Source organism: Oryzias latipes, chromosome 17, assembly GCF_053564925.1.
Source record: "Oryzias latipes strain Hd-rR chromosome 17, Olatipes_Hd-rR_3.1".
Taxonomy (NCBI): domain Eukaryota; kingdom Metazoa; phylum Chordata; class Actinopteri; order Beloniformes; family Adrianichthyidae; genus Oryzias; species Oryzias latipes.
In genome coordinates this window covers 11,557,001-11,583,671 of record NC_136253.1, presented here as the reverse complement: position 1 = coordinate 11,583,671, position 26,671 = coordinate 11,557,001, and the positions used below count along the sequence as shown (strand labels likewise).

Here is a 26,671-nt window from a genome sequence, read left to right as displayed (position 1 = left end):
TGGTTTTCTCCGTGTTAGCGAAAGCTAGCAATAATCCTTCATTGATTCTAAATTTAACATGACGCTTGGCCCCAAAAAAGGACAAGAAAATGCAAACAAGTTCCATGTAGGAGAAATGAAAAGCAGGAGCAGCTGTAATGTTTAAAATTGAAACAGCAGGTAAAACGAGGAGGACAGAGGTTAAAGTAGGTCTACAAAAAAGAAATCATGGCAAATATTTAATTTATTATAGAAAAGGAACAGTTAAACAACAACAACAAAAAACTTCACTTAAATGTGAATATTTTTTAGCATCTTCTTCCCTTTCTGATGTCTGCACCGATGAGTGTGATTGAAGCGACAGTTCACTCCGACATACATGTTAGTCAAATGTTAAACAAACCCGCACCACGACACTCCTACTGACGGCTGAACCATCTCCCTCAGCTTGAAGTCACTTGTTGCTGGGCAGATTTTCTGCTTCTTTAACTATTAATATTGCAAATGTGATAAGCAGCCATGTTTACCCCCAGATGGTTTCTTCTAGCTTAAGCACTTGTGACCTTTCAGATGTGGTTTTCGTTCAGTCACGCTTGGCTGCATCTCTGCAGCTCTCCTCTTCATATTCTCCGTGCACATGCTTCTTCTAAGCGAGGCTGAGCAGTCTGACTCACCTCCATGAGAAATCAGGATTTGGACATCAGGCGCAGAGGCTCAGAGGGAGGAACCCTTCATCTCCTCTCCCTCCTCACCTCTGTCTCACCCTCTGACTCCTCAGTCTTGCCGGTTTCAAGCGGTTGATCTCAGACAATCTTTGCCGTTACCAGACACTGCACTCAGCCGCTCTTAATATTTAATGAAGGGCTCAGGGCCGTCAGCCGTAGCTTTTTGAGCTTTTAATACCAGAGTTTTCCAGTGACATTTCTGTGCAGTGACCTGCCAGGCATTTCCCGACATTACTGCAGAGACTCAGGCCTTCTTCTGGAGCAAATACAGAAGACCTGGGAGGTTTAATCAACGCTTTTTTTAAATGAAGAGCTGCATCAGATACAAGCGACTCGCTCAACAAGCTTTTCCACATTATTTAGAAAGAGTTCAGCCGGCAATGAGGGGATTTTTAACAGCTGGATTCACTAAAAGAGGAGATTCTCACTCATAATCATCATTTCTTTTTCTATTGTTTGACTGTGGAACTAGTTAGTTTTGTTACTTTTTAACTGAACAGAACTCGAATTCTTCAACACAGTGACTGTTTTGCCTTTAGACACTGCACATAACGGCTCACAATGCAGGAGACAAACATCCAATATTTTTAAATAAAAGTAGGTTTGAAGGCATACTATTTTTCCTGCTCGCAAATCCAGAAAAAAACAGTTTTTTTCACTATTCTCACTTTCCTGCAACCGTCTCACAGTTGTTATGAACCAGCGGGGATGTGCTGTGGTGTGGATGGCGCCATCACAACCCCGCCCAGCTGCATACAGCTGAAGCGGTGTCTGCGGTTGGCAGATCGAGAACAGAAGCTCAAATACGCCACCAGTTGATCAAGTGCATTATATTTGTGTTGATACGTTGTTTTCAGTTTCCTTCTGTTAGACTTACAGTGCATTTACCCTCCAACCGTTTGTACGATGTCAACCTTTGTAGTTGATATACTTTTAATGCCACTGTATGTTCCCTGAGAAAGCAGGGTTCAGATGCTGTCGTCATGTTTACGTTGAAAACAGCACACGTTTTTCACAACGTTGAAGTGCTGGCCCATTAATGACCGTGCGTAAATGGCGCCGATGCGCCGGAGTGATACGTAAGTGCCCATAGGATGGCCGTAGGATACAGACACACAGTACTGTGATTGTCTAGTTTCCTCATTTCTAAAGCTACGGACACATCCGGCATGTGACGCGTTCAAAAAAAGAGCTAGCCCACGGTGTTCACACTGGACAAGCAGGGAGGGGCTTCTTCTTTACCTTTTTCTACTGTTTGTATAGTTGGAAGAGGTTCGGTGCAAAATGTCGAAGCGGTTCAAATCTCATGAGTCTTGCTCCAGACTTCTTCTTTCCTAGCTCTATTCCAATATACGAAAGAATTGGTGTCATAGAATTCCGGCTGGGGAAAAGCCACAGTTATTAAGTTCTCCTCCATGATCATAATTCAAACGGTTTGCATTACCTTGAATTAAAAGTGGCGTCATCCTTTCTTCACTACAAAATCAGAGTCCCTGATTGGTCAAAGTTCAGGCTGGTTTAATTTGAAACGGACGTTCAGTAGCAGCATGCTTTGTACGTAGAGCCCAACCAAAAACGGTCTTCAAATCATCTGTGAACATGATTTGAATTTGGAAGCCCAAAATTTGTATTTATATACATTAACATAGAATTTTAATTGGAAGCGACCGCTTGAATGCGCGTTGCCGAGGGCAGTGTGATTGCAGCGTAAAAGTCTATTTTACCCTTAAGTGTTTGCCGCTACCTGCCGTCCGCAGTAGAGCCGTAGAAGAAATCGTTCACAAACCTTTTGGCTCTATGAACTAACCAAGCAGTCTATGACCTTGACAATTTGTGAAAGCCACCTGTGTGTCCCGTGCAGATTTACCCATTTTACATCCCATTTGGAGCCGTAAGGGCAGTTCTGACTAAAGCTTAGCTAAGAGAAAATTAAACACATATTTTACATACAATCATTGAGGAAACAACCTGTTGGTATGGACGTGTTGCAGTGATGGAAGCAGCAACTAGTGGTTTGTGTGTCAAAATATTGTTTTTTTGCTGCAGGATGCGTCTCATTTCCTCTCTCTAATTTCACTGGCAGGTTTGTTGGCCTCGGGCGCCGTTCATCACCTCGTTGACTCCTTTGGCCTTGTCCTCCCTGAGCTCAAATGAAATGGCCTGACTGAGTTACAGCCTCGGAGTATGAGCTATAAAAATGATAAAAAAGACCCCTGGTGAAGGCTCATTGCTTGTTCTTTTCCTTTCTTTACTCCCAAACCTTTGTGTAGACTTTCTTCTTCAATTGACGTGCTCAGACCAGATGAATCCTATCTTTCTGCAGCTTTCTCGCTCTTGAAACCGGAGGTAAAAAGGAAGACATTGTCAATTTTCTTTTCTATCGAAAGCTTTGGTTCGTGATTTCACTCCGTTAAATTGCAAATGTGTGAATGAGTCGGCTGCGTTCAGCAAGTCTGGCCGACCTCCAAAGTTACCTGTAAGTCATTCCTTCTTCCTGACTCAACACTCACCCCTCCTCTTCTTTTATGAGCCCAGCAGCCAGATATTTATCTCAATAAAAGCCTGTCTTTGTGCCCTGCGCTGAACTGCTGACAGAACCTAATTATTGCATCCCTGCTGGTAAATACAAGACACATTCTCCAGCCCCGGCTGTTGGACAGAAATTGTGTAAACTTATTGAGTTTTTTTCCTCGTCTGAGGGGCTTTGTGTACGCACCTATTTAGCACAAAAGATGTACTTCTAAACCCAATGGAGGCAGATTTGAAGAATCTAGGGGAGTCTGTGAAAGCAGAAATAGGCCTTAACATCCAAATCTCACAAAACGATCTCATATCTGCAAAGTATGAGGTTCTTATGACTGTGTTGGGCAAAGTCATGTCAAAGACATGCGTGGAGCCATGACACCATGATAATCCTCAGAGGTAAGGAGAGCGTGAAAGGTTGTGTGTGTCTCCACTTGAGTCCTATGATTGCTTTGCATCCTCAATGTCAACAACGATTGGCTTCAGTCACGCGATGAGAGCGATGTAGTGGCTGCATGCCTGTGGGCTGAGGTTGAAGGACAAGCCGCATTGATTATCTTGCCCTCATCACCTCTTTCCTAATAGACCCCGCTGGACCTTGAGACCCTCCTCTGTGGTCCTTGGAGGATCAATCGTGCAGCAAGTGTGTTACAATCCAAGACAAATGAAAAGCTGACTGCAGATGACAGACGTAAAAAAATGATGACTTCAGGGACGTATGTTCAGCATCGCATGTCAATGCGCAGACACATCTGTCCTTATAGAGTTATGAGATGCAATGCTGTTTCTATGCAACCCCGTGACACTGAGGGTTCCATTGGTGGTTTGACACGTTGACCCTAAACAGCAAAGTCAATCAAACGATGCTTGACTTCATGGTAAAAAAGGTCTTTGTGTCTCTCTTTATGGGTTTAGAACAGGTTAGGGGGGGGAAACCCCGATTCCTGAATGTTTCAATGAATAGAATTTCTTTATTTGGTTTAATATCAGTTAAAAATGAAAAACGGGTCACATTACATTATTAAAGTAAAAAGACACCAACTTTCTTGTGTAATATTGCACCTAGTGGCTACTTGTTGAACTGCACCAGAAAGATAGTTTTATAATTAGAATATTTTAAAAAGTAACATTTTTGGTATTAGTTGTGGTTATGTTTGTATTTGTCAGTATACATATCTGTTACAATATAAATTAGTTTTATAGTTAAACTGCATTAAACTTGTTCAAACTATTTTTGGTTAATTAGCCTGTTGGCTAACGTTTTCGGCTACATTTCTGGCTTTTCGTTCTGTATTTTAGAGGGTTACAAGGATAACAAAAACAAAAGCTGTGGTGATTTTACACTCAAAGCTGTTGAAATGAAGTAAAACTAACACAAAACACAAAGAAAACATACACACACACACACACATAGAGAAGCTGTTATAAAAAATTACATAAACCCTCAAAGTAATATTATAACCCAAGTTCTTATAATGCAGACCACAGAATTGTAGTCCTAGACCTAACAGCTTCCAGGATGAGAGCGATCCACGGCATCAGCGTTTGTTTCCTGTGTATTTACCTCTTACTCCAGAAGTGGGTCTGATGAGCCTGAGACCATATTGAGGGAGCTTTTAAGCTCAGAGTGAGAGTGACTTTTCAGCTTATTCTTCACAGAGAGGATGATTTCAGGCGGGATTACCTCCCAGCTGTAATCTATCTATAGTGGAGGGTGTCAGCCAGCAGCGCTCCCAACTCTCATCTGGGGTCAGCATTTAACAAGATTACTGCCGGATTATCATTTTTTTTGGTTAGAAAATATGAAAAACATAATAACAACAAGAACAAAAAAAAACATCAGGTAGTATAAAAGATGGTTGTCTGTATTTAATACAGTGGGGAAGATTACTGCTGCAAGTGGTTTTATTTTTCTGTGATGGCAACAAATTATTGTGGAGGAAGAAATCTAACTATTGGTCACCAAACGGGACAGACCCAGACTTAGTAAAAGCTTAAAGAGCATCCAACAGAAACTACAACTAAATAGTGGGATTTAGACTTGAAATCTTCTAAAACAAGCATACAGAAAGTGTTAAAACCCTACAGATTTTATTCTCCTCAGTTTTCTCTGAACTTTCCTTTTTAACTTGTCCTGTCCAACAGCTGAGTAAACAGATCAGAGCTGAAGGCCTCTTGTGTTGAACAGCTTTTACTGTCCATTTAAGGTGTTTAGGGCAGCAGAATAATATTCAAGCTATTTAACTGAAACTTTTTTTTCAGGTCACTTTTTAATTGTCAAGCTACAGCCAATAAGAGTAGAGTATTCACACCGATCATGGTATAAATACATGTAAACACAATAAAGATGCAGTTGGACATAAATATCAAAGGTGTCAAGTATACTTGTGCAAAGGTTTCATTGGACTTTGTGATGATCTGAATTGAACGTTGTTGTTTGGAGAACCCAGATAAGGTGAGACCCTGCAGTCTGGCTCCTGCCAATGAAGCGGACATGCTCATTGCAGACTGGCCTCAGGGCTGTGTGCAGGTTGACACCCCAGTTTTACACAACAACGACGATCTGTCATGTCCGATTAGGCACCGGCACTGGGAAAACTATTAGCTGTTGGAAAATGTCTGAGTCAGGAGAAAGCCTGGCCTTGTTGCTGGCTGGCCTCTGCAGCTGTTCAGACTTTTAATCATTTTGTGTTTGGATTCATATTTAAAAGGAACATTATTGACTTTTAGAGTCTGTGCTTCCCAATAAGAACTATTGAAGATCATCGTGGAAGAGAAAAAGTAATGAAAGCTCCTTTTTTTCTCTTATTACTAGATTGGACATTGGATTTTACCTGATTTTGCATATTTTCTTGTGTAATTTAGTTTTATTGCAATAGCTTTAGCTCTACTTATCAACATCATAGCTGCCTTTAAATTTAGATCCTTCTATTGCAAGTCCTGTATTTCTCATAATAGCCTTGTTTTTTTGTTGACTTGTGGATAATATTACCTGTTGATTAAGACTTGTAGCAAAAACACAAAGAAAGCCTAAAGCAGCATGTGTTCTCTGGGCCAGAGGCGGCTTGTCCTCCGGTGTCTGAGCGCCTCACAGGAGGCGCTCCCGTGGGGCGCTCCCAGGCGCGCTCCCAGGGGCGCTCCCAGGCGCGCTCCCAGGGGCGCTCCCAGGGGCGCTCCCAGGGGCGCTCCCAGGGGCGCTCCCAGGGGCGCTCCCAGGGGCGCTTCCGGCTGGTCTTCAGTGGCTACAGTATTACAGATTCTTGCTTCTCTCCCTTCGGCTGTCGTGCTCCTGTGGTCTTTTGGGATTTGTTATCCGCACAGCCCTAAGAATAACAAAAAACATGGTTTAAATTTAGCTTCACATTAAAGGACCAATTTATTTAAATTATAATTTTAGGGACACCCATTTTTGATCTAATATTTGCAAAATCAGATTTTTTTCACAAAAAATACGGATTTACTTTTACTTTTTCTCAATTTTCAAAGCTACAATATGCGACACTATGCAGCCTTACTAGTACTGTACTATCACTATTTTATGCATTTTCAGTCAGATTTCTGGGTTAGCCGCTAAAATATCTCCCAAAATGAGTTTTCACCTTGCTCCCCCACAAGTGGGGGACAAAACAATCAAACATTTTATTTTAGCTGAAAGAAAAACGTGCAGCACATTACAAATAATAAGAAAAAAGCTCAACTTTAAAGTCATTTTATACAAAGCAGGAGATTCCAGATAGCTATCGAAAATGGCCATCAGTGTTACGCTGCCACAAACCAAAAAGAAGGTTCATATTTTACAATATTCCCTGTAGAGGACATTGAATGTACAGGAGAACCAGACTAAGTGACCCCTCCCCCCTTTGCGTTCCAAACAGGAAGCATCCGCTGGCTCCAAAAGGCCAAAATCCCATTGACTTCTGTAGACTTGAAGAAAAGCGGTTGACATTGACTTCAGTCATTATGTTTATCAGAAAAGCCAGTCCTGTTTTTTTAACACATTCTTGCTAATCCAATTTTTTATTATATTCTTGCCGTAGCGCAAGTTATTCAAGTTATAAACTGACCAATCAGATGCCTCAATAAAAGAAGGGGGCCTCGTGTTGAACGTTTGAAGCGTTTGATTGACAGATTTTCCTGAATCCACTTTCAGTGGAAGGGGTGTGACCTTTTAACATGCTCTCTCCTGATTGGAGAGAGTGGTTGCCAAAGGAATGTAGACTAAGACTGATACGGTTACTGGGGATGTCTGGTTCCAACATGGCGATGAACATATCGTGTAAAAATAGCGACTGAATTGACCTTATTTGGTTGGAACTGGAGGTAAGTCATTTTCTATGGGTGATGTGTAACTCGCTTAGTCCAGTTCTCTTATACAGTCAGTAGTAGAGTCACACACATTTAGTAAAATAAGGTACTTTGTTGTTGTACCTTAAAAATGTAGAAAAGTGCACAATTTAAAAAATAATGTGGACTCCTAAAGTTTTTAGCGCTGCTAGCTCAACCCAATCCATTTAAAACAGACAGTTTAAACATGTCTGGAACTTTAGCTCCAGTGTTGACATTCTTTCGACTACAGTAACTCTTCAACTATATATGCAATTAATTCCAGAGGATCTAAAGCCTAGAAAAGCAGCTTTAAATTGATATTGTTATGCACCTTATGTCTGGGGTGCGGGGCATCACTTAAATAAGAAAGAAATTAACCATAATGCCAAAAGGTAAGCCCCCAAACCACCAAAGTACTTAATAAAGCTGCCAGACAAATTATTATATAAATAATAGAAGAGTTTACTGTCCCAAATGTAAATAGAACAAAAGAAAAATGAAGCATCTATCACCAGGGTGAACCAAGGCCAAAATAATAACTAAAACAAAATTAACTCAAATGTCAAATACTCTCTGACCTCCAATCAAACATCCAAGTTTCAAAGTCTCCGAAAAGCTTAAACAGCCAAAGAACTCATAAAAACACTTATGTATTGTCTGGGGGGGGGGGGCACAGAAGCTACAGCCCAAAACTCCCCCCATGGGGCGGCTGGGATGGATCCTCCAATCATGCGCAGCCACCAATCCTTTCCTCCTTCCAATCCCGAGCCGACAGCAGTCTCTCATCCTCCAATCCAGTGCAGCCACAAGTTTTTAGTGCAGCAAACCAGGGGGGTATTCCAGAAAGCAGGTTATGCTAGCTCCCACGATAAGTTTGAGGCTAAGGAAGTTGATAACCTCAGCTTTCGGTTCCAGAAATGTAGGTATGTTTCAGGGTATGTCAAGTTGCCATGGCAACTCATGCTCTGAACATAACCTGGTCTGGAGCAGGTTTAGTTGAAGATTAGTTTGTTTTCAGAGAGGTGAAGCAGCATGGCGTGTCCATTTGAAGATGATTTAGTGGATGAAAAAGCTCAGATAATACTTTTTCCACCATGAGAGGGTGATGAGACCACGTATGGATGTTGTATAGATACATTTTTTTACTTTGATCTAACTTAATTATTTGCTTCAGTTAAGATAAATCATTTTTTGTTAGGTCACCTTAAAAATAACACGTAGTTTTCAGACAATTATTTTCCTTTCGTTCAAATTAATTCAATTAAGTAGGTGTAACTTTGATGCTGCCGTTAGATCGGCACCGCAAGGGATTCTGGGATATCATTCCCTTTGCCTGTCTGGACGGATTTGGGTTTAAGTGTGGGTTTTTTACAAAATGTGTTTAGTTGTATAGCTGTTTTACCGTGTTTCACCGTGTTTCACCGTGTTTTGCCGAGCTATTTTGTCCTACTATGCTTACGTCTCTGCACCATGAGTGAGAGTAAAGTAGAGGATGATGAGTTTATATAGCACCCCTACCGCCTATATATGTTAAGACAGTGACAGACAATTCTTTAATGAATTTTTGCACTCCGTGCATTTTTTTCCGTTCTTTTTATTGTTATAAAAATGAGCACATCTGCCGGCTCAAACTTTCCGTTCTTTTTATTGTTATAAAAATGAGCATATCTGCCGGCTCAAACTTTCCGTTCTTTTTATTGTTATAAAAATGAGCATATCTGCCGGCTCAAACTTAGACATATGAAAGTTCAAGAAATATAAGTAATTAAGATGGAAAAAAGATTAATGAAGTAATGTGACATTTAGTTAGATAAATACGTAAATTTGAGTTGTATAAACAATTTTTGAGTTTGAATAAATTTAACTAAATTATCTTTCAGCCGTGTTACTTTTTTGATGGACTTATAATTTCTATCCGCCGTCATTAAAATCTCGGACTCCGTCTCACTTCCGTCTCAAGTGTCGCGCTTTTCTTTTTTTTTTTCTCCACGCGTTTCCATGGTGACTCCAGAAATCAGCGATCTATTGAGAATGTCTTTATGTACCGTGCGTTAACCCAGGGTTACCAAGTCGAGCGTAATTACGCCAACTCATATCCGGTCTTTTGGAACCGACATACCCAGAGTAAGCAAGTTCAGGCGGATTTCAGCCAGAGTTCAGGCTTAAAGTCAGGCTAGTTTAAACATGCTTCCTGGAATACCCCCCAGATCACCTGAAACAAAACAAAGAACCTACACACATACTAAAAGAAACAAGTCTGGATCCGATTGAGTAGATTTAGTAGATTAGACTAAACCTGGTCCAGACTCTAGAACTAGTCCGAGTTCGGTCCCATAAGTCCAGTTCAAATTTGGATCAAACTTGTAAAACGGAATTTAAAATGTGTCCGGGTCTGAAGGAGTAAGCTCTGACCCGGTTCATGTCAGCTGGACCGTGTGGCCCAGATCCGTTCATCAACCCTCTTCACTACAGCAGAGCAGCGGTTCTGGTCGAGAAAGCGGCTTACCCATCATGTTGGAGGACTCGATGAGCGTGGTGTCCAGGTCGGTCCAGTACAGCCGCCGCTCCGCATAATCAATGGTGAGCCCGTTGGCCCGGCCCACGTTTCCCACCAGAGTAATGCGGCCGGTTCCGTCCATTGCAGCTCTGTCAATCTTCGGTTTCCCGCCCCATTCGGTCCAGTACATGTACCTGCAGAGAGCCGGGTCAGAACAGAACCTACAGTACCGCGGACCCGTCATAGACGGTTGCAGCGCTCACCCCTCAGCTGGATCCAGAGCCAGAGCTCGCGGGCTGTCCAGGTCCTTCCAGACCAGGACCTGCCGGTGCTGCCCGTCCAGTTTGGCCACCTCTATGCGGTTGGTGCCGGTGTCAGCCCAATAAAGGTTCTTCCCGAGCCAGTCCACCGCCATGCCCTCAGGATAGTCCAGGCCAAACTCGACCACGTGCTCCAGAGCGCTGCCGTTCATGAAGGCCCGGCTGATGGTCTGCAGAACCACAGAGACTCTGGTCAGAACTGGGCTCCCTGGACAGACCAGGCGGCCCGCTCAGACGTTCACCTTCAGAGTGATGTCGGTCCAGTAGATCCGGTTGTCGGTGACGTCAAAGTCCAGCGCGGAGGCCTCCTTGACGCCGGTGAGCGGGATGGCCACGTTGTTGTTGTTGGTCTCCAGGGAGATCACTCCATACACAAAAACTCAATATATAAGAAACAAATAAAAAAAAACATACACGAATACGACAAGGGTCGTAACAATATGCAACACTTAACCAACGTAAGCTGCTTGTCTCTGAATCAGATCAGTTGGAAATGTCAACGCCTGTGAACCTGCATTTTGGGCTTCCACATTCAAAGGTTTCGCATCCACGCGTGGTCCATTCTCTGGCTCTACGAATGATTCGGGTATTCACTGAACGGACGCTGAAAGTTGAACCGTCTGAACTTTCCACTGCTTCAACCTCTATCAGTTGAACTTTGACCAATCGTGGACTCTGACCTTGTGTGGGTAGCGTCCTTCCTGAAACACGGAAGTGCCAACCGTTGTAAACCTGATCAAGGAGGAGAAATGAATTGTTATGGCTGTGGCCGTATTTGGTTTTGGTTTGTTCTGTTTGTTCTGTGTTTTGTGTATTATTTCTTTATCAGTGTGGGACTTGTGTTTTTTGTGGATCTTTGTTTGTATGTCTGTGATTATTTTCAGGTGTGCTGGCAAGGGTGTGGCCTCCATTTGGACAAGCTGGTGGAGGCAGCCTTTAAAAGCCACCACTTGGACCTCCAGCCGGGGAGAAGGGTGCCTTGCAGCAAAAGCCTCCACTGCTGCTTGGCCCTCTTCTCCATTTTGTTTTGTTCTCCATTTTGTTTATGTCTTCTCCACTTGTTTTAGTTTGTGTTGCACTTTGTAGTTCTTTGTAGTTTGTAGTTTTGTCTGTGCCCACTCGGTTTAGTCCTTTGGTTTATGATTTTGTTTAAGTGAAGCTGTAGGGGTGAACCGCCATTTTGTTTAGTACATGTTTTCTCCTGGTTTTGTTAGGTTAGGGAGGTTAGCGTTCTGTCTTTGATTTCCCTTTTCTTTCTTTGCAGGTAAGATTACATGTTGCAGTTAGTTGGGGTTTTGTTTGTTGTTTTGGCCTGGGTTCACCCTGAAGCCTTTTAGCTTCACTTTTAGTTATTGTTGGATTGTTTGTTTATATGTAAATAAATTTGGTTATTTTATGGAGACATTCGTTTGGTGTTTTTGTTACAGTTAAATTATTAGTCAAAACGTTACTTTTTTATGTTATGCCACCAGTCACCCCTAGACACAGAAGGGGGCGTAACATGAATAATTGCGGTTTCTATTCTATGACAAGTCTTGCATGTATCAGAATTGATCAGTAAAGGAAAAAGCCTGGAACAAGATTCACCAGATCTGAACCACTTGGACATTTTGCATCAAACCTCATTCAACTGTAGGTGGTGGACATGAGCTACTAAACAGTAGAAAAAGAAGAAGAATCTCCCTGCCACTGTATGCTATTCTAGTGGGAACACCACGGGCTGAATGTGTGTTCTCTGAACTGTGTGTAGCGCGTTCTAGAACACGCAGCACATGCCTGGTGTGAATGCAGCCTCAGCCGTAGGTTAGCATGCTCTCTGACCTGCTAAGCTTCTGAAGTTACTTTCAGAAAATATTTGTGAAGATCTCACCTTTGAGTTGCAGCAGCACACTCTTTGTCACTCACACGTGTGTTGTGAGTCCAATTTACACATGCACTTCACAGCCAGCCTGTGATTCTGGAAGGTAGAACTGGAGGAGGTTTCGCCTCCCAAAGCTTCCTACAGCAGAATCCCACGTGCGTCCAACAGCATTTCTGGTAAAATAACTACCCTGGTCGGTTGGACTCCAGCAAGTCTGTTGTCAGAAATGTTAAGGAGTTTGGAGAAATGTTGGCTTTGGCATCTTGCACAAGGGTACAATTACTGTCAAAGCCTGATAATTAAATCCCAACCCAACAGGTGGTGGTTCAACTCCCTGAGCTAAAGCCACCCCCTACTGCAGAGGTCTCCAACCTTTTCCGGGTACAAACTGTCCTCAAAAGGCTTATATCATGCTTTCTTAAGTCTTTTATAGTAAACTATATCCATATATGATAATATATTACCTTTGACACACTAAAGAATGATTGTTTAATGAAATATGAGTTAATTTCGTGTGCTCTTATCCTACCAGGAAGTAAAATGACTTGGTGTCTGAGGCACCGCCTTTCGCTACGGTTTTGGTGCCGCTCATTTCATGACGTCTTTCTAGAGCCGACCTCTGCAGGGTGTCTGCGTCTCTCACACAGAAACAAAAACATCCAAACTTTTGCAAAGATGGATGTGCATATTGCGCAATGAAAGCACTTAGCCTTAGTCACAAAGAAGTGGCTATGTATGTTAGCCTGGGGGCGGTGCTGGCAGCTCAGATTCTTCTTGGAAGGGGCGGTTCCTCACACGTCGCAATGTTGTTTTCGTGTATTGGGAGGGCCAGAGAGCAGGTTTTTAGAGGAATTCTCAGAAATCCATATACGGATCAAAATACCGTTTAGTGTTGTTTCTTTGTGAGGAAGGAACATTATAATACAGTTAAAAGGCCCTTTAATGTCAGACAGTACAGGACTGAAGTTGGCGTTTTTTCTTCATTCCTGTAACCTTTGATGGAAAGGTTAGAATTTTATTTTTTATGGTTTAATATTGTGACGTATGGCTGACGTCCCTTTTAATTGGGACAAACCAACCATTTAAAAATTGATCATGAAGGAGAAATTAATAACTGTGGTTTGTTCCTAGACGGAATTCTATGAAATCAAGTCCTTCAAATATCAGGATAGAGCTGTGAAAGACTGGAAAAAGATTGACCAGAGTTAAAACTTCTTTGACATATCACATCAAGCCTCCTCCAACTGTAGGTGTGCTAGGACATGCACTAGGAAACAGTAAAAGAAAAAAAAAAGAAAAAAAAACCCTCCCTGCTCGTCCAGTGTAAACACCATGGACTATATGTGTGTTAAGGGCATTCTTGAACATGCGTCACATGCCCGGTGTGTCAGCAGCTGTAAGCCGTGTCACATGCCTCTACGTACAGTCTGCACATTTTTCACCTATGGCATTTCGGTCTTTTGTGATACTAGACACGCGGCGGGCCCTTGTCACGGATCTCCCCAGTTGTGGTTCCAGTTGCCTTGGAAAGCGCCAAGCAGCTGACTTAGAACTGGTGCGTACTGGGGGAATTAAACAGCATCATGAGGTCCCGCTGCAGGCGCTGTCCATGGTGCTGACATGATGTGATTTCTGTCCAGTGCCCTGGATGTCAGCGGGGAAAAATTCAATGAAGCGCGGGTTTACGTGTTTTTTACGTTGTTTATTCATACTTCTCCTGTGGTTTCAATTTGGTTCATTAATGATACATGTGCCAAAATTTCACGTAAAGACCAACAACTTTTCTCACTTTTTGCACCTGTATGACCAGTTTTAACCTCAGGATAAACAAAAATGGTGATCAAAGAGATGATCTGACAATCAAGAACTAAAAACCAGATACTTAAATACACTGAGGACAATTAACACAAATGAATACAAGCTGTGGATGATTGACAACCTAAACCTAGTGTAAATGACTTGGAAAGCCTGAAACAGATCATGACAAAAGCCAAAGAAGGATGATTTAAATTCCAAACTAGAGTGCACTATCCCTACATTCCGTGTTGATGTTTCTTAGCAGAGGCCTGTCTCATTTAGCTTTGGAGTAGACAAATTCTTAAAGATTTTCTCAAGCTTTCCCAAATCTGAAACAACTTTAATGAATTAGTAGATTTATTTTATTGAAGTGTTATCCTCTATAAATGATCTGCAAATGACTTTTCTTTGTACACTAGTCTTTGTCCATTCAAATATTTATTTTCTCTTATTTTCTACCTTTTAACATAAAACCTTAAATTAACAGCAACCTTTTTTCCCTGAAAGCCCGCAACTTCTCAAGCAGGATTATGACGTTTCTTTTTGTAGAGTGTTTGCATTTTTAACCCTAAACGCTTTCCTTCAGCCATTTGTTAAGGACCCACTGATGAAAATTGTGTGTTTAACATGTTCTTGGGGAATTTTTTTCAGATGATGAGGGGCATTTATTAAGAAAATTAAACATAACATTGGTTTACTATCCTGGGCACTTGTGGGCAAAGGCAGGGGACATCCTAAACAGGTCACCAGTCTGTCACAGGGCCACAAATCACACACCCATCCACACTCACACCTAGGGACGACGAAGCATGTTTTTGGATGGTGGGAGGAAGCCGGAACGTGCAATACCTCACAGAAAGGTCTTCCATTGGTGTTTTTTTTTTCAGGTCCCCCAGCCGAGACTTGAACTGGGGGCCTTCTTGCTGTGAGGCCAGAGCGCTAATTGCTGTGCCACCGTTCACCCGGAGATTGCAGGCAGGAGCTTTACTCAGAGTTCCCAGCAACAGGGCCAACATTCCTGCCCACAACTTAGAAGTGAATTTCTGATGAACTTCTGCTACTTTGCAGAAACTATGGCACAGTTTTTTTTTTATTATTATTATTATTTTGGCTAAAAACGACATCATTACAACTAAAAGTGCATTTTTATATTTAATCAAAAGGTGATGGGAGTCAGCAGCAGTTGTAGCATGAAGCCATCATCGTGTTGGTTCTCCTTTTTTTTTCTTCCATCCGTGCATAAACTCCTGGGTTCCTGTTGCCGCCTGTCGCCGGTCGGTTCAGATCAAAGGCGGGAGCATTGTGTTTTTATGTGGCTAATTAGTGAAACCTAATGCTGTTTAAAGCTGGTTGAAGCCTCAGCTTTTGTTCGCCTCTAACCCCTTTGTGTGAATGATCCTCACTCTGTTCACCCATCAGGATTTTTTTCCTTTAGTTTTCATTAAAAGTTTAAAAGAAAATTGTTGTTTTTTTAGCATTAAAATATCAAACTGTGGTGACAGGAGGAAGTGCGTCTCCCATCCCTGCCTCTGGGGTTTGACTGTGGGTCCCGATCATGAATGAAACACAAGCAGTTCTCTGTCTCTGCATGAAGTGGAACGGATAGCTGTAAATCATTCAGGACTTTGACACCTGCGTTTTGCTTCATAGCACATCTGGCCGCCTGCCTGCTGGTCTTTGGTCGGGTTCATAGATCCGATCACACGCCGTAGGTGTTGAACACCATCCCTAAAACCTATTTTCACCTCATTGTCCTCCTGCAGCAACCTTAGCACCCAACAGTGCTGGATTTCACAGAAGGGCTACTGTTTGACTTTTTTCTGTCAGCGAGCTCCATGTGTCGGGATGTTTTCTAAGAACCTCCAGCTGAGTATTTGGAGAAACAATTAAAGCTGTTAGCATAGTAAATTATCTGTGCAGCATGGCCACACTCCTTTAGGCCCATAACAGCTACGGCTGTGGCCTCGTTGAAAAACTGTCATGACATCACTTCCAAAGAAGTTTCTACCAACCAGGAAGTGTTTTTGCATCAAGTTGATTTCTTTTGGTAACTATTTGCCCACCCTCTGTTTTCGCACCTGTTGTGGTTTTTATCCAGGTGAGACAGGTTGACATGTTTTTCTAAATCAGCTGTTTTGCATCAATTGTCATGTGAGTTGACCCATGGATGGTACCATTGACCATATATGAGAACTTGACTGAGTGACCCTTCCCCCCTGGCGTTCCAAACAGGAAGTACCTGCTGGTTCCAAGAAGCCAAAATCCCACAGACTTCAATTGAGAAATAAAAAGCTGTTACTCAGTCATTCTATTGGTCAGAATAATCATTCTTAGGGTTTGGGTTTCGTTAAAAAATCTAAAAAACGTTTTCCGTCCGGCATGATTTTTGCGCTTCAGGGGCGTCAAGTTTCAATGCTGAGTCAACGTACAGATGGGATTTGAGGTCCTGCTGCACCATTTGGGTGTCGGGCGCTGCATGTCACTCTGACAGCAGCGTGATTTGTGTTGCAGATGAGGCGCGTCAACCAACCAGGGATTCAGCTTTGGGCACGTGACGTTTTCAGTGACTTGATCAGGGGGTAGAAAAACAAATCCAATATGGCTGCTCAATGCGATGATTTTCATCATAAACTCCTTAACCGGCTTAACCGGAGTTGCTGGAGACTGTCCCGGGTACTGTCAGTCTGTCATAGAACCCACGAAGCAGGAGCAATCCAGCCAGCTACACTAGCCCGTCGCCCGGTGGACAAATTAGCGAGCTGAAGCTCGAAGGCTATGCTGGTCCACGGGCATTTGGCTGCCTGGCAGACGGAGAGTAGCTGTGGGTGCCATAGTAGCGGGCACGATCATTCCAGCTCCACAGGCTCATGATGTTTTTCTTATATTTATCAAAGCAATAATAAAACGAGCCTCCAGTTTTAGTTTTATTTTCCCCTATTAATGTGGGACAGAAATTCCTCAAACAGGGCCACAGACAGACCAAAGTAACGTTAACGTTGCAGTAAATGATAAGAATTACCAAACTGCGAGGGTCTCTGAAGGTTCTGGTGCTGTTAAACCCAAGCTACTCGCTCAACATCATCCATGCTTTCCATGATGTGACAATGAATGAAGTCAAGAAGAACATTGGCGGTTGGTGGACATTTTAGGGCAGGTGTGGAGCAGTAAACTCTGCAGCAGACGCAAATTTCGTATGGTGTGAACACAACTTAAGGCATGTGAGGGTTAGCAGATCTGCTTTTTGCCTCTGGAACTTTCTCCCCGCCTTAACCGTCACAGACACCATCAGTTTTTAAATCAGGGCCTTAGAATTCACCTTTTTAGATTGGATTTAACAGCAATAATGAAAACATGCTGTATTACCTTTAATTGACATCCTTTTTGTATGCATTTATTTATTTGTACCATCCTGTAAGGTGATCTTGAGTGTCATTAAAGGTTTAAAAAGAAATCCATGAGGACGATTTGGAGCTAATCAACCAATGGCACATAAACCTGCCCATGGCATGGTGTCCATCTTATAAGTAGGCACAGAAGATGCTGCTGGGGTTTTTGTGGAGCGCTGACAATCAAACACCTGTGAAAGATGGATTCCTGACATTATTCCATTGTCACAAATCCAACAGAAGGTGTCACATTAGGAAGGATGCGGCCTCAGCTTGGCTTTTTCTTTGGAAGGATGACAATAATAAACCTGCGATTCACAAGCGACTCTGGTTTTATTTCCGTTTTGCTCAAACACAGCCTGCAGATCCTGAGACATATTCGTTAGAAATGTGTCATTTTCGGGCAGGAATCTCACAACCCGGCCTCATTAAAGCAGAAGGGAAGATGTCTGCGGGGTTTGAGACATTAGCGTAGCGCTGGCTTAAAACTGATTATTATTTCAGAAATAAAAAAATAAAAAACACGGAAACATAGGAAAAATGCTGCAGTCATTCTGAACCGACTGAGGCCCAGTTTATTTTCCATGTCACGGTGCTCAGGCTCCAATTAAAAGCATCGTGATAATTGTTACTATTATAAATCCGTCCTGATTGTTTTCCAAGCAGCTGTTGACAAGCCGGGCCGCTTCCTGGCCCAGAGGGCTCCCGACGACGGCTTGTTAAAAACATTCTGGCATTTTCCTTTAATGAGTGCACCTACGGTCGCTGTGCTGATGCCCTTTATGGCAGACCGGTGCTGCTCTTTGCAGAAAAAAACAAAACAAAATGTAACCACAGCTGCTGCAGCTTATGGGCTTTTAAATTTTGTCTCAGTGGGAGGGGCAGAGGCCCGAAGGGGGGCATCTACAAGATTGAATCAGTGCTGATGGCGTCCTGGGAGGGATCCACAATAACACACCGTGATGCTCCGAGAGGCTCTCCGAGCAGCAGGGAGGAGCCTCGAGGGACGAAGCGCTCAGGAAGATGGCTTTGTGTGTGCGAGTGAGTGTCTGGCTTTGAGAAAAAGTCCTCCAGTGCTTTTACTCTGCTCTCAAATTCCCTCAAACTTAACATTTTAGCAAAGGAAGACACTTTCCCACCCAAAAAAACCCAAAACAGTTTATTTGTGAAATTCCAAGGATACCCTCAGAAAAAGCTTCTTCTCTTATGTGCAGAATAAGACACTCTTGAGAAATAGTTTGACTTTGACAGTTTACTTCATAATACTATTTTTTAAATCGAATTGCAACATTTTTCAATTATGCTTTTATGACTTTTTTAAAATAATCATACAAAAATGTGTCTAAGAATATATTTTTGATCATTTTTTGCCTCCCCAGCTGAAATGGACATTTTACCAGCTCATGTGTGTGTTTTTATTTACAGTTAAGGAAGTTAAGTTGTGTATCTGTGACGTCTCTTTAAAAATGACAAACGTTTTCTTCCTATTTTTTCTTGCATCGTCAGTGTGGATGGACTCTTTCACTTGCTATTTTTATCCCTTTTTACAAAGTTTTATGCAGATTTACTATTAATATGTGATGCTGCATTAATAGCGGCTGCTTGTGCTGCGTTCATGAACACGCATTCTGCAGGTGGGGATCTTCTTTGTCTACACTTCATTTGCACTTATGTGAAAAGTCAAAGGGGTGCAAATCTTGCTTCAGGTGTTTTCTCAGCTCTATAAATATACGTCTTTGCGTCGTATTACTTTTAATTTGTCCGTCGTGATCATTTTTACAACCGTCGGTTCTTCCATGCTTTGAAAAACTGGTGGTGGTGGTGAGGCTCTGGACCAGGATGGAGGCTGGATGGGGGCTGAGAGAGGGATGGAGATGACTGGAAACATGGGGGTTGAAGTGGGCGTAGTATAAGATCAGATAGTGTCATGGCAGTGAAGACGTGGCTCACAGATTACAAACCAGACTTTCTGTGGGATTATTTTGAAGCGTCTGTGAATAAGGTTTGACCAAAATGTCACCAAAATCACATCTTTAGGGTCAAAGCGGAAAAAAACCTGAAACAAGTTTATGCCAACCATACAACTGCAGCTGCTCCACATTCCTTGAACATGTTTTTTTTTTTTTTGACCAAAACATTATGCAGCAGTACTTCCGTTTGTCTGTATGTAAACACCAACACTGACCTACTTGGGTGGAGAGAAACACGGCGAGTGGGAAGAGCCCCCCTCCATGAAATGTCAGCTCGACAAGCATGCAGCTTGTCGAGAGCACAACAAATCAGAAAATCCCTCTTCATGCTCTATTTTTTCCCTCTCGCTGTGCTCCTAGCACAGCGATTTTTACTGCGGTGAAAAAAAAAAACAGCAGTGGTGGAGCACTTGAGTGACTCTCTGGCAGCAGTAAAGGACCTGAGCTGTCTGCCTGAGGTTTTTATCTGCTCTGACGCGACTCTGCCTCCAGTCTGAGCGAACTGGGTCTTTCTCCGCCCTCTAAAAATGAGGAAGAGGGTCGTCAGGGGCAAGCGCGGGTCATATTGAAGAGTCTGTTAGATATACAGTGGTGCAGGTGAGGCTGAGTGCGCCTCAGGCCTTGAGCCTCAGTCACATGAACCCGTACCGAAGATGCAGGTTTATAGCTTGTCTGGACCCGTGAAGGGTTGTAGAGAAGAGTGGCTGCCTCTTAAGGGGAGGCGTGTCTTGCCTCCCCAAAAAGATATTTTTCTTCTTTTTACTGTAGTATACGACATGTTGCCTTTTAAAGTTCCCGTGGTAATGGGCAAGTTCCGTGGCCCTGCTGGCCCTGGCCTGGGTGGCGGTCTTGGTCGCCCGGGGTGCGGTTGTTCCCTGCCTTTTCCCGTTTGGCGTTGGGGGGATTCCGGCTGCTGCTGCGGCGGGGGTCTTGGGGTGGGGATGGCTGGGCACTCTCCCTCCTTCTTTTCACGTTCCACCATCCATTTTAGAAGAACATAAACACTCACCTGAGCACAGGTGTTAGCTCACTTTTGCACTAACAGTTTGCATGGTTTAATGACTGAAATATTTCACACTAGTTGGTTTTAAGGCATAAGTATGCGTGTGAACACTATCTGTTTTGTATACACATACATTTTTGCAGCTAGCAGGTGTGTTGATAACATTTGAGTGTGTGTGTGGACAGGCCCCGCCCTTTTTGTACTACATTTGAACCTTACCGTAACTATAAACAACCAGTAAACTTGTTGCTGTATGCCGCTTCATGGTCTTATCCCCCCTACCCTCCTATTATCACCCTCCTACCCCCCCTCTCTCTAACATCCCTCCCTTTTCTTCCCCTCTTTCCTTTTCCGTCCGGTCCAACACCCAAGATTTTCAAACATGGTTGAAATCAATAAAGTTTGGCCTCAATTACAAAAGGGGTTTATTCAGACATACCTTTGGTTTGTCTGAAGATTAATAACCCCTCTTGTTAAAGTAAAATATGTCCAACACAAGAGGCCGTCAGCTCTCATCTGTCTGCCGAGCTGTTGGACAGGACAAGTAAAAAAAATAAATAAACAAAAAATAAAATAAAGTTCCCGTGGTATTCTTCTCGCAGCGTGGAGGACGTCTCAAATGTTGACCTTATCTCCGAGTTCTATCTCTCTGTGCTCTACTACTAATATTTCTTGCTGATCCCAGTAAAATGGGGCGGTGGTGGTGCAGTGGAAGGGAGGTTGACCTCTGATCAGAAGATTGCAGGTTTGATTCCCACCCTGTCTGCCAATGTGTCAAAGTGTCCTTTGGCAAGACACTGAACCCCATCTTGCCTCTGGTGGAAGGTTGGCGCCAGTGTTTGGCAGCAGAGCCGCCATCAGTGTGAATGTGTGAACAGGTGAATGGGTCTGTGACTGTAAAGCGCTTTGGGCCTTCAAGAAAGGTAGAAAAATGCTAAATGAGTACACTCAAAAAAATAACTCATTGGATGAAGTCAATTTAATTGTGGGCAGGATTTCCATCCAATAAATATGAGTAGTCCCACCTCAAAGAAAACTCTTCCATGTAACGAAATATAAATGAGTTAGTCAAACTCACTTTTATCAAGAAAGGTAAGGCACAAAATGTCATCTGAAACCAGTGTTTAGCTAGGTTTGAACCTACAACCTCTGCATGCAAACCCCAATGACTAATCTGCTGAGCTAAAACCTATAGGGTAACTTGAACATTTTAATAGTTGAATAGGTAAAATAGGTTAAAAATTGTCGCATAAAAACAGCAGAAGATATTATAAAAAGAATAGATAAAGAGAAACAGGAAAACAGCATTCAACAAGCACACAGCATGCCCCTTACTTGAACTAATTTATTTTGGATTACTGGAGTTTATAGGTGAAACTATTAATACATTTTTTGTTAGGTCAATTAAATATAGATGCATAATTTTAAAATAAATATATTTAAATAAACAAACAGAATTTAATTGTGTTACATGAAAGAGGGGTTTGAATCATTTACGCCATTTACCATTTTGCCAGAAAACAAAAAAACCCTCCAAGAGCAAAGCCTTCCCCCAAGACGTTTCCCAGCAAGCCTTTTCTCAAGGCCCTCAGGCCTTCTGACAATCCTTTACGCAGGAAAGAAGTTCAATTGTGGGGGATTAAAAGAAAACATGACACAAAAACATGCATTTTACAAGAACCCAGTGATGAAGAAGAGGCCATGGTGCCAACTGAGTTTGACCCCCCTGTAATACGAGTCTAGAAAATTCATCCATGTTTTTGTGTGTAAAATTAGTAAATAAAAATAGGGCACACAAAAGGACGTCCTCAAATTGTGTTTTTTTTTTTTTGGGGGGGGGGGGACTAGGAGGTTTTTAGTGGCGCCCTTCATACCACTTAGTGCCCATGAAATAGCCCTCTGTCTCAAACATTAGTCAAATGCATTACTAGATTTATTAGATGCACGGGGTTACAGGACAAACCCCACTTCCAGGATCGGGGGGGGGGGGGGGTGTACCGGAGACACAATAGAGTCAATGTATATCCACTGACGATCGAGAGACGAAGTCCCCACGCAATAAAACGGAGACGCACCACGGACGGAGGTATGGGGTATGACCACCTTTAGGGTTGTCATGAAAATGGAATATACCATTGTAGTCCGTGTTGTAAGTATATCGTGAAGTATTTACAGGCTAACTGAAGTGGTACGCACTCACGACATCTGTCGTATGGTGCCCTTACCCTACCCAAGGCTCTGTGCTACCCAAGGCACCTGAACGTTGGGAGTGGGGTCATCTGCAACCCACAAGACAGCGAGCTGAACTCACTTAAATAACACCCTTCCGTGTTATTTAAGTGTTCACTAAAAATGTGCATTCAAACATTTGCTCTACAGTCTCACCAAGCGGCTTTGACATTTCCTGGGGGGCATCTGCATGCCTATTTTTCACTTGCAGAAGCCTGTATCCACCCGTAAAGGTGTCTAAGGCTTTAAACATACCTCAGTGACTGGTGTTTTGGGCTCGTTTAGTGTTGGACCGACAAGTTAGGTGGTGGCGCAGTGACAGTTTTCACTCTGGGAGGAGCAGGGCGGTTGAAGGCATGCAGAGCTGCAGGCGTCGGTTGAAATCCCCCATGTTGCAGGGAGTTGCATCAGCCGGGCTCTTTGACTGAGCACTGTCAGCCCTGATGAAAGCTTTCAGCTTATATCACCTCACAAGGAAACAGAAACCTTCACTTCTTCTGAGCGCGTGCAAACACGAACATTTCAGAGGGTCAACTCGTTTTTTTTTCTCCATATCTTATCTACAAAACCATCAAATTGTGGCCGATTTGGGGGATTTTTTGTGTCAGCAGACGAAGCGGGCACCAGTCTTCATAAAAAAAACAGAGGAAACACGCCGCAGGGACTTGAACCGACTTGCGAAAGACCTGCAGTCTGTCGAGGATGTTCCAGGACTCGGTGTCCGCTCCCCTCGGGCGGGTCCGTGGGTGGTGTAATGTGCTGTGCTCACTCATTCAGTGGAATCAGTGACCTGGTTATTCCTCGCGCCTGATCTGGTGTCAGATGTTCTGGTCTTGGCTCAAAGCTCCTCGGTATCGGTGCACGCTCAGTCTTCACTTCTTCAATCCCAGCCAGGACCTCGAGCAAAAACTGGAAAGAGTTTGTTTGTCTTGGTTGAGGTTTTTTTTTTTTTTTTTTTCTCTAGTGATGATCCAAACGCCTAATTACAGTACTTCTAGAAATGTATTGGAAGAACACGGCTGCTGGGTTTGTTTTTCACCGACCGTGAACTGACCATTATCGATTCTGAGCTCAACCCCCTCCTAATGCTTCTTCTGACACATGGAAAAAAAAACACACTGCTTTCATTTGGTCAGCCGGTTTAAGTTTAAACGCCTCAAAAAGAAACAGTAAAAGATGAATCGGCTTTCTGAAAACTGGAGCTGAAGGAGAAGATGGGAGAACAAAAACATGAAGTGACTGTTAGTGGGAGACTCGCTCAGACATAAGTCCAAAAACAATCAGATCACATGTAAACGAAAAAGAACCACTTAAGTTCCTCTTCATTGATTATTTGCAGCCTCCAAAGTAAAGCCGGTATGAAAAAAGGCTTTTTTCCCCGCGTCAGATTTACGTTGATCGTGTAAAACAGTCGAAGATTTCTGGTACTTCATGGAGCTTTAGAGTTATTCAGCAGCTTTGTGCTGACATGCAACAATTTAACGTAAACCAGCTAATTCTGACGCAGAAAGATGCGCAGAGGTGCTTTTCTCAGTAGTTTGAAGAACGTTGTTGGCGTTCAAGCTCACGCTGTCACAGCTTACACAGCTGCTCAGTTAGCGATACCAAATGGTCTAGCATTGAACTGCAAGGTCAAGTTTTTTCTCCTTTTTTTTTTAGTCATCCATTCATGAGCCTATGCCGTGTTTGTGTTTCAGGTAGCGGCTCAGGCGGTCCTGTTCCTGTGCATGAACACTGCTGGAATATTCATCAGTTACCTGTCTGACCGAGCTCAGCGGCAGGCCTTCCTGGAGACGCGCCGCTGCATCGAAGCTCGTCTGCGGCTGGAGACGGAGAACCAGCGGCAGGTGAGCGCAAACAGCAAACGATGAGCTCCAATTCAGTTTTCTTCACTTACCAACACTAAATCTGTCACTCCTGCTCATTGCTGCCAAGGCAACTGCCTTAACATCAAACCTAGCAACAGACCAAATTAAACTTTTGCCAACAACCATTTCCGTTTGACTTATCGAGACCTAAAGAATCTTCATGAAGACCAAAGGGAAAGATCCCCGTTTTGTTTCATGGAACCTTTGATCACTTCTCCTGTTGGATACATAAACAGACCTATTACACTGCTTATTCCACCTTAACATAAATATTTTTTTAAACTTTTCGATAACTTTAACATTTTTTTCTTTTGTGTTTTTTCCATTAGAAAAAAGAAAATTAAAAAAAAACTGAACCGCATAATCTGTAAGGTTTTTTTATATCTATGGGGTGGGCATGTTAAAAATGTTAGCTGAATAAAAATTACAGTTAATTTCATTCATTTAGTTTATATAGCTTGATTTTGTTTCACAGTTTTCCTCATATTTTCTTTCTCTCACCTCAATTTATACTTTTGTGGGATTTTTGTCCTAAAATGGTATAAAACTCTATAAATTGTTAAACTATGTTGTAATTATTAAAATTCATTTGTTTCTTTTCTAAAAAGAAATAAACTGGCAGGAAGCTTTGCCTGACAGTGCAGTAACCCACCTGGCACTAGGGGGCAGCAAAGGGCGTTTCCTCCTAACAGGTGCTCAGAAAAAGCCTGAATGTTTGTTTTCAGAAGTTTGATACGGGCAGAAAAGTTTGATTAGGCTTTAGTTGAAGCAGCAACACGGAAGATTTGTTGATCCACAAAAAACTGTCAAATCATGCATGACACCCCCCACCCAAAAAAAAAGAAAAGGAAACACTCTACTTTCTCTCTATTATTGGCTGTCCGTCAGATGGCTTGAATTTTCGAAACAAATAAGACATTTTAAAATCATTTTTGGGTTAATTTTGGACATGTTCTTGTGGCATTTTTCAAATAAAAAATCACTAGATTTTTTTGCATTGCTGAGTATTTCTCCTTTAAATCGCTGTCAATCAAACTGTCGCAAAGATGCTCGGTTTGAATTCGTGACTTGTTGTGATGTCACGACCCAATAGTGCATTGCACAGGCTCCCTGATCTGCCCCGTCCAGCGTGCACATCCGCTCAGGTGCAGTAGAAGAGCAGATTGCACATTGCTGGATTGCCCATGAAGGTACCGTAACCATTCGGCCTGCAATAACCGGTCGAGGTCCTTTCGACTGAGGATAACGTCACACTACGGTAGCCCCACTTGGACAAACTACGTAGTGTGGAGAACTGTTCGGGCTCTACATATTTTCATTTTACGTTTCCTTTTGTTACATAAAGTTATTTTCCCTTGTAAATTGTGTGTAACATTATTCTTAGTGTTCTGAGAGATTTTGCCACAATCCACTTTGTAAAAAGGTCTGTGGTTGTTAGAATGAACTGCTCCACATGAGTGAACCGTGTCTCTGAGCTGAGCAGCTGGAGTCTCGTAGCTTCGCGTTTGCAGGCAGGGAAGGTGCTTTGTTATAGTGTGCGGTCCAGAGAAGGGTTTGGAACGGTGTCTGTTTGGCTGCAAATGCACTTAATAATAATCATAACAATAATAAAGGCACGTTTAGAAGATAATCTCACTCTGTGTCGGAGCTCTGTTTGTTTACAACGGACCGCTTAATATCTTCTTCTATGGTAGTATAGTAATTTGTCCAGACCAATCACTATCTGACAAGTCATTGGATCAATGGACAGCAAATCACATAATGTGACGTCAGCACTAGTCGAAGGACCCTGAACGGTAGTTGTAGGCCAAACGGTTATGGTACCCACAACCGCATGTATTTTAAGTGCGTCCAAGGCTGGATTATGTTGTTGGCCCCATGTATTTAAAATGAAACTTGAAGTTTCTGCCTCCAGTGTGGCTCCACTGATGCTTGAATGCGTATGAATGTTCCGGTGGTGGTCAGAGGAGCCGTAGGCGTGAACTGGCAGCCATGCCTCTGTCAATCTGCCCAACGGCAGCTGTGGCTACATCAGTATTTACCATCAGTATGAATAAGGAGTGAATGAATAATGGAGACGCTGTAAGCACTTTGAAGCGCAAATAAATCTAATCCAAAGAAAAAGATCAGCACTGGCCACACAATTTTGTGTGTCTTTTTTGCCCCCCCTCCCCCAGTTTGCAGAAA

At 42.8% G+C, this 26,671-nt stretch overlaps 2 protein-coding genes across 5 annotated transcripts in view; one reads left to right on the top strand and one right to left on the bottom strand.

The window, feature by feature from the left end:
* Positions 1-26,671, top strand: part of adcy8 (adenylate cyclase 8 (brain)) — a 125,422-nt gene that overhangs the window by 10,948 nt on the left and 87,803 nt on the right. For all 4 annotated transcript variants that reach the window (XM_078934413.1, XM_023965392.2, XM_078934411.1 and 1 more), the window contains exon 2: positions 24,314-24,463. In XM_078934413.1, the coding sequence (XP_078790539.1) occupies positions 24,314-24,463 (150 nt within the window). The remainder of the gene's footprint in view (positions 1-24,313; positions 24,464-26,671) is intronic.
* Positions 10,007-10,751, bottom strand: LOC144986767 (low-density lipoprotein receptor-related protein 6-like). Its single transcript, XM_078934804.1, has 3 exons — positions 10,613-10,751; positions 10,314-10,540; positions 10,007-10,244 (listed from the first exon to the last, which is right to left on the bottom strand). Exons 2-3 carry the CDS (start codon positions 10,520-10,522, stop codon positions 10,007-10,009), a joined length of 447 nt encoding a protein of 148 aa, XP_078790930.1. The 5' UTR covers positions 10,523-10,540; positions 10,613-10,751.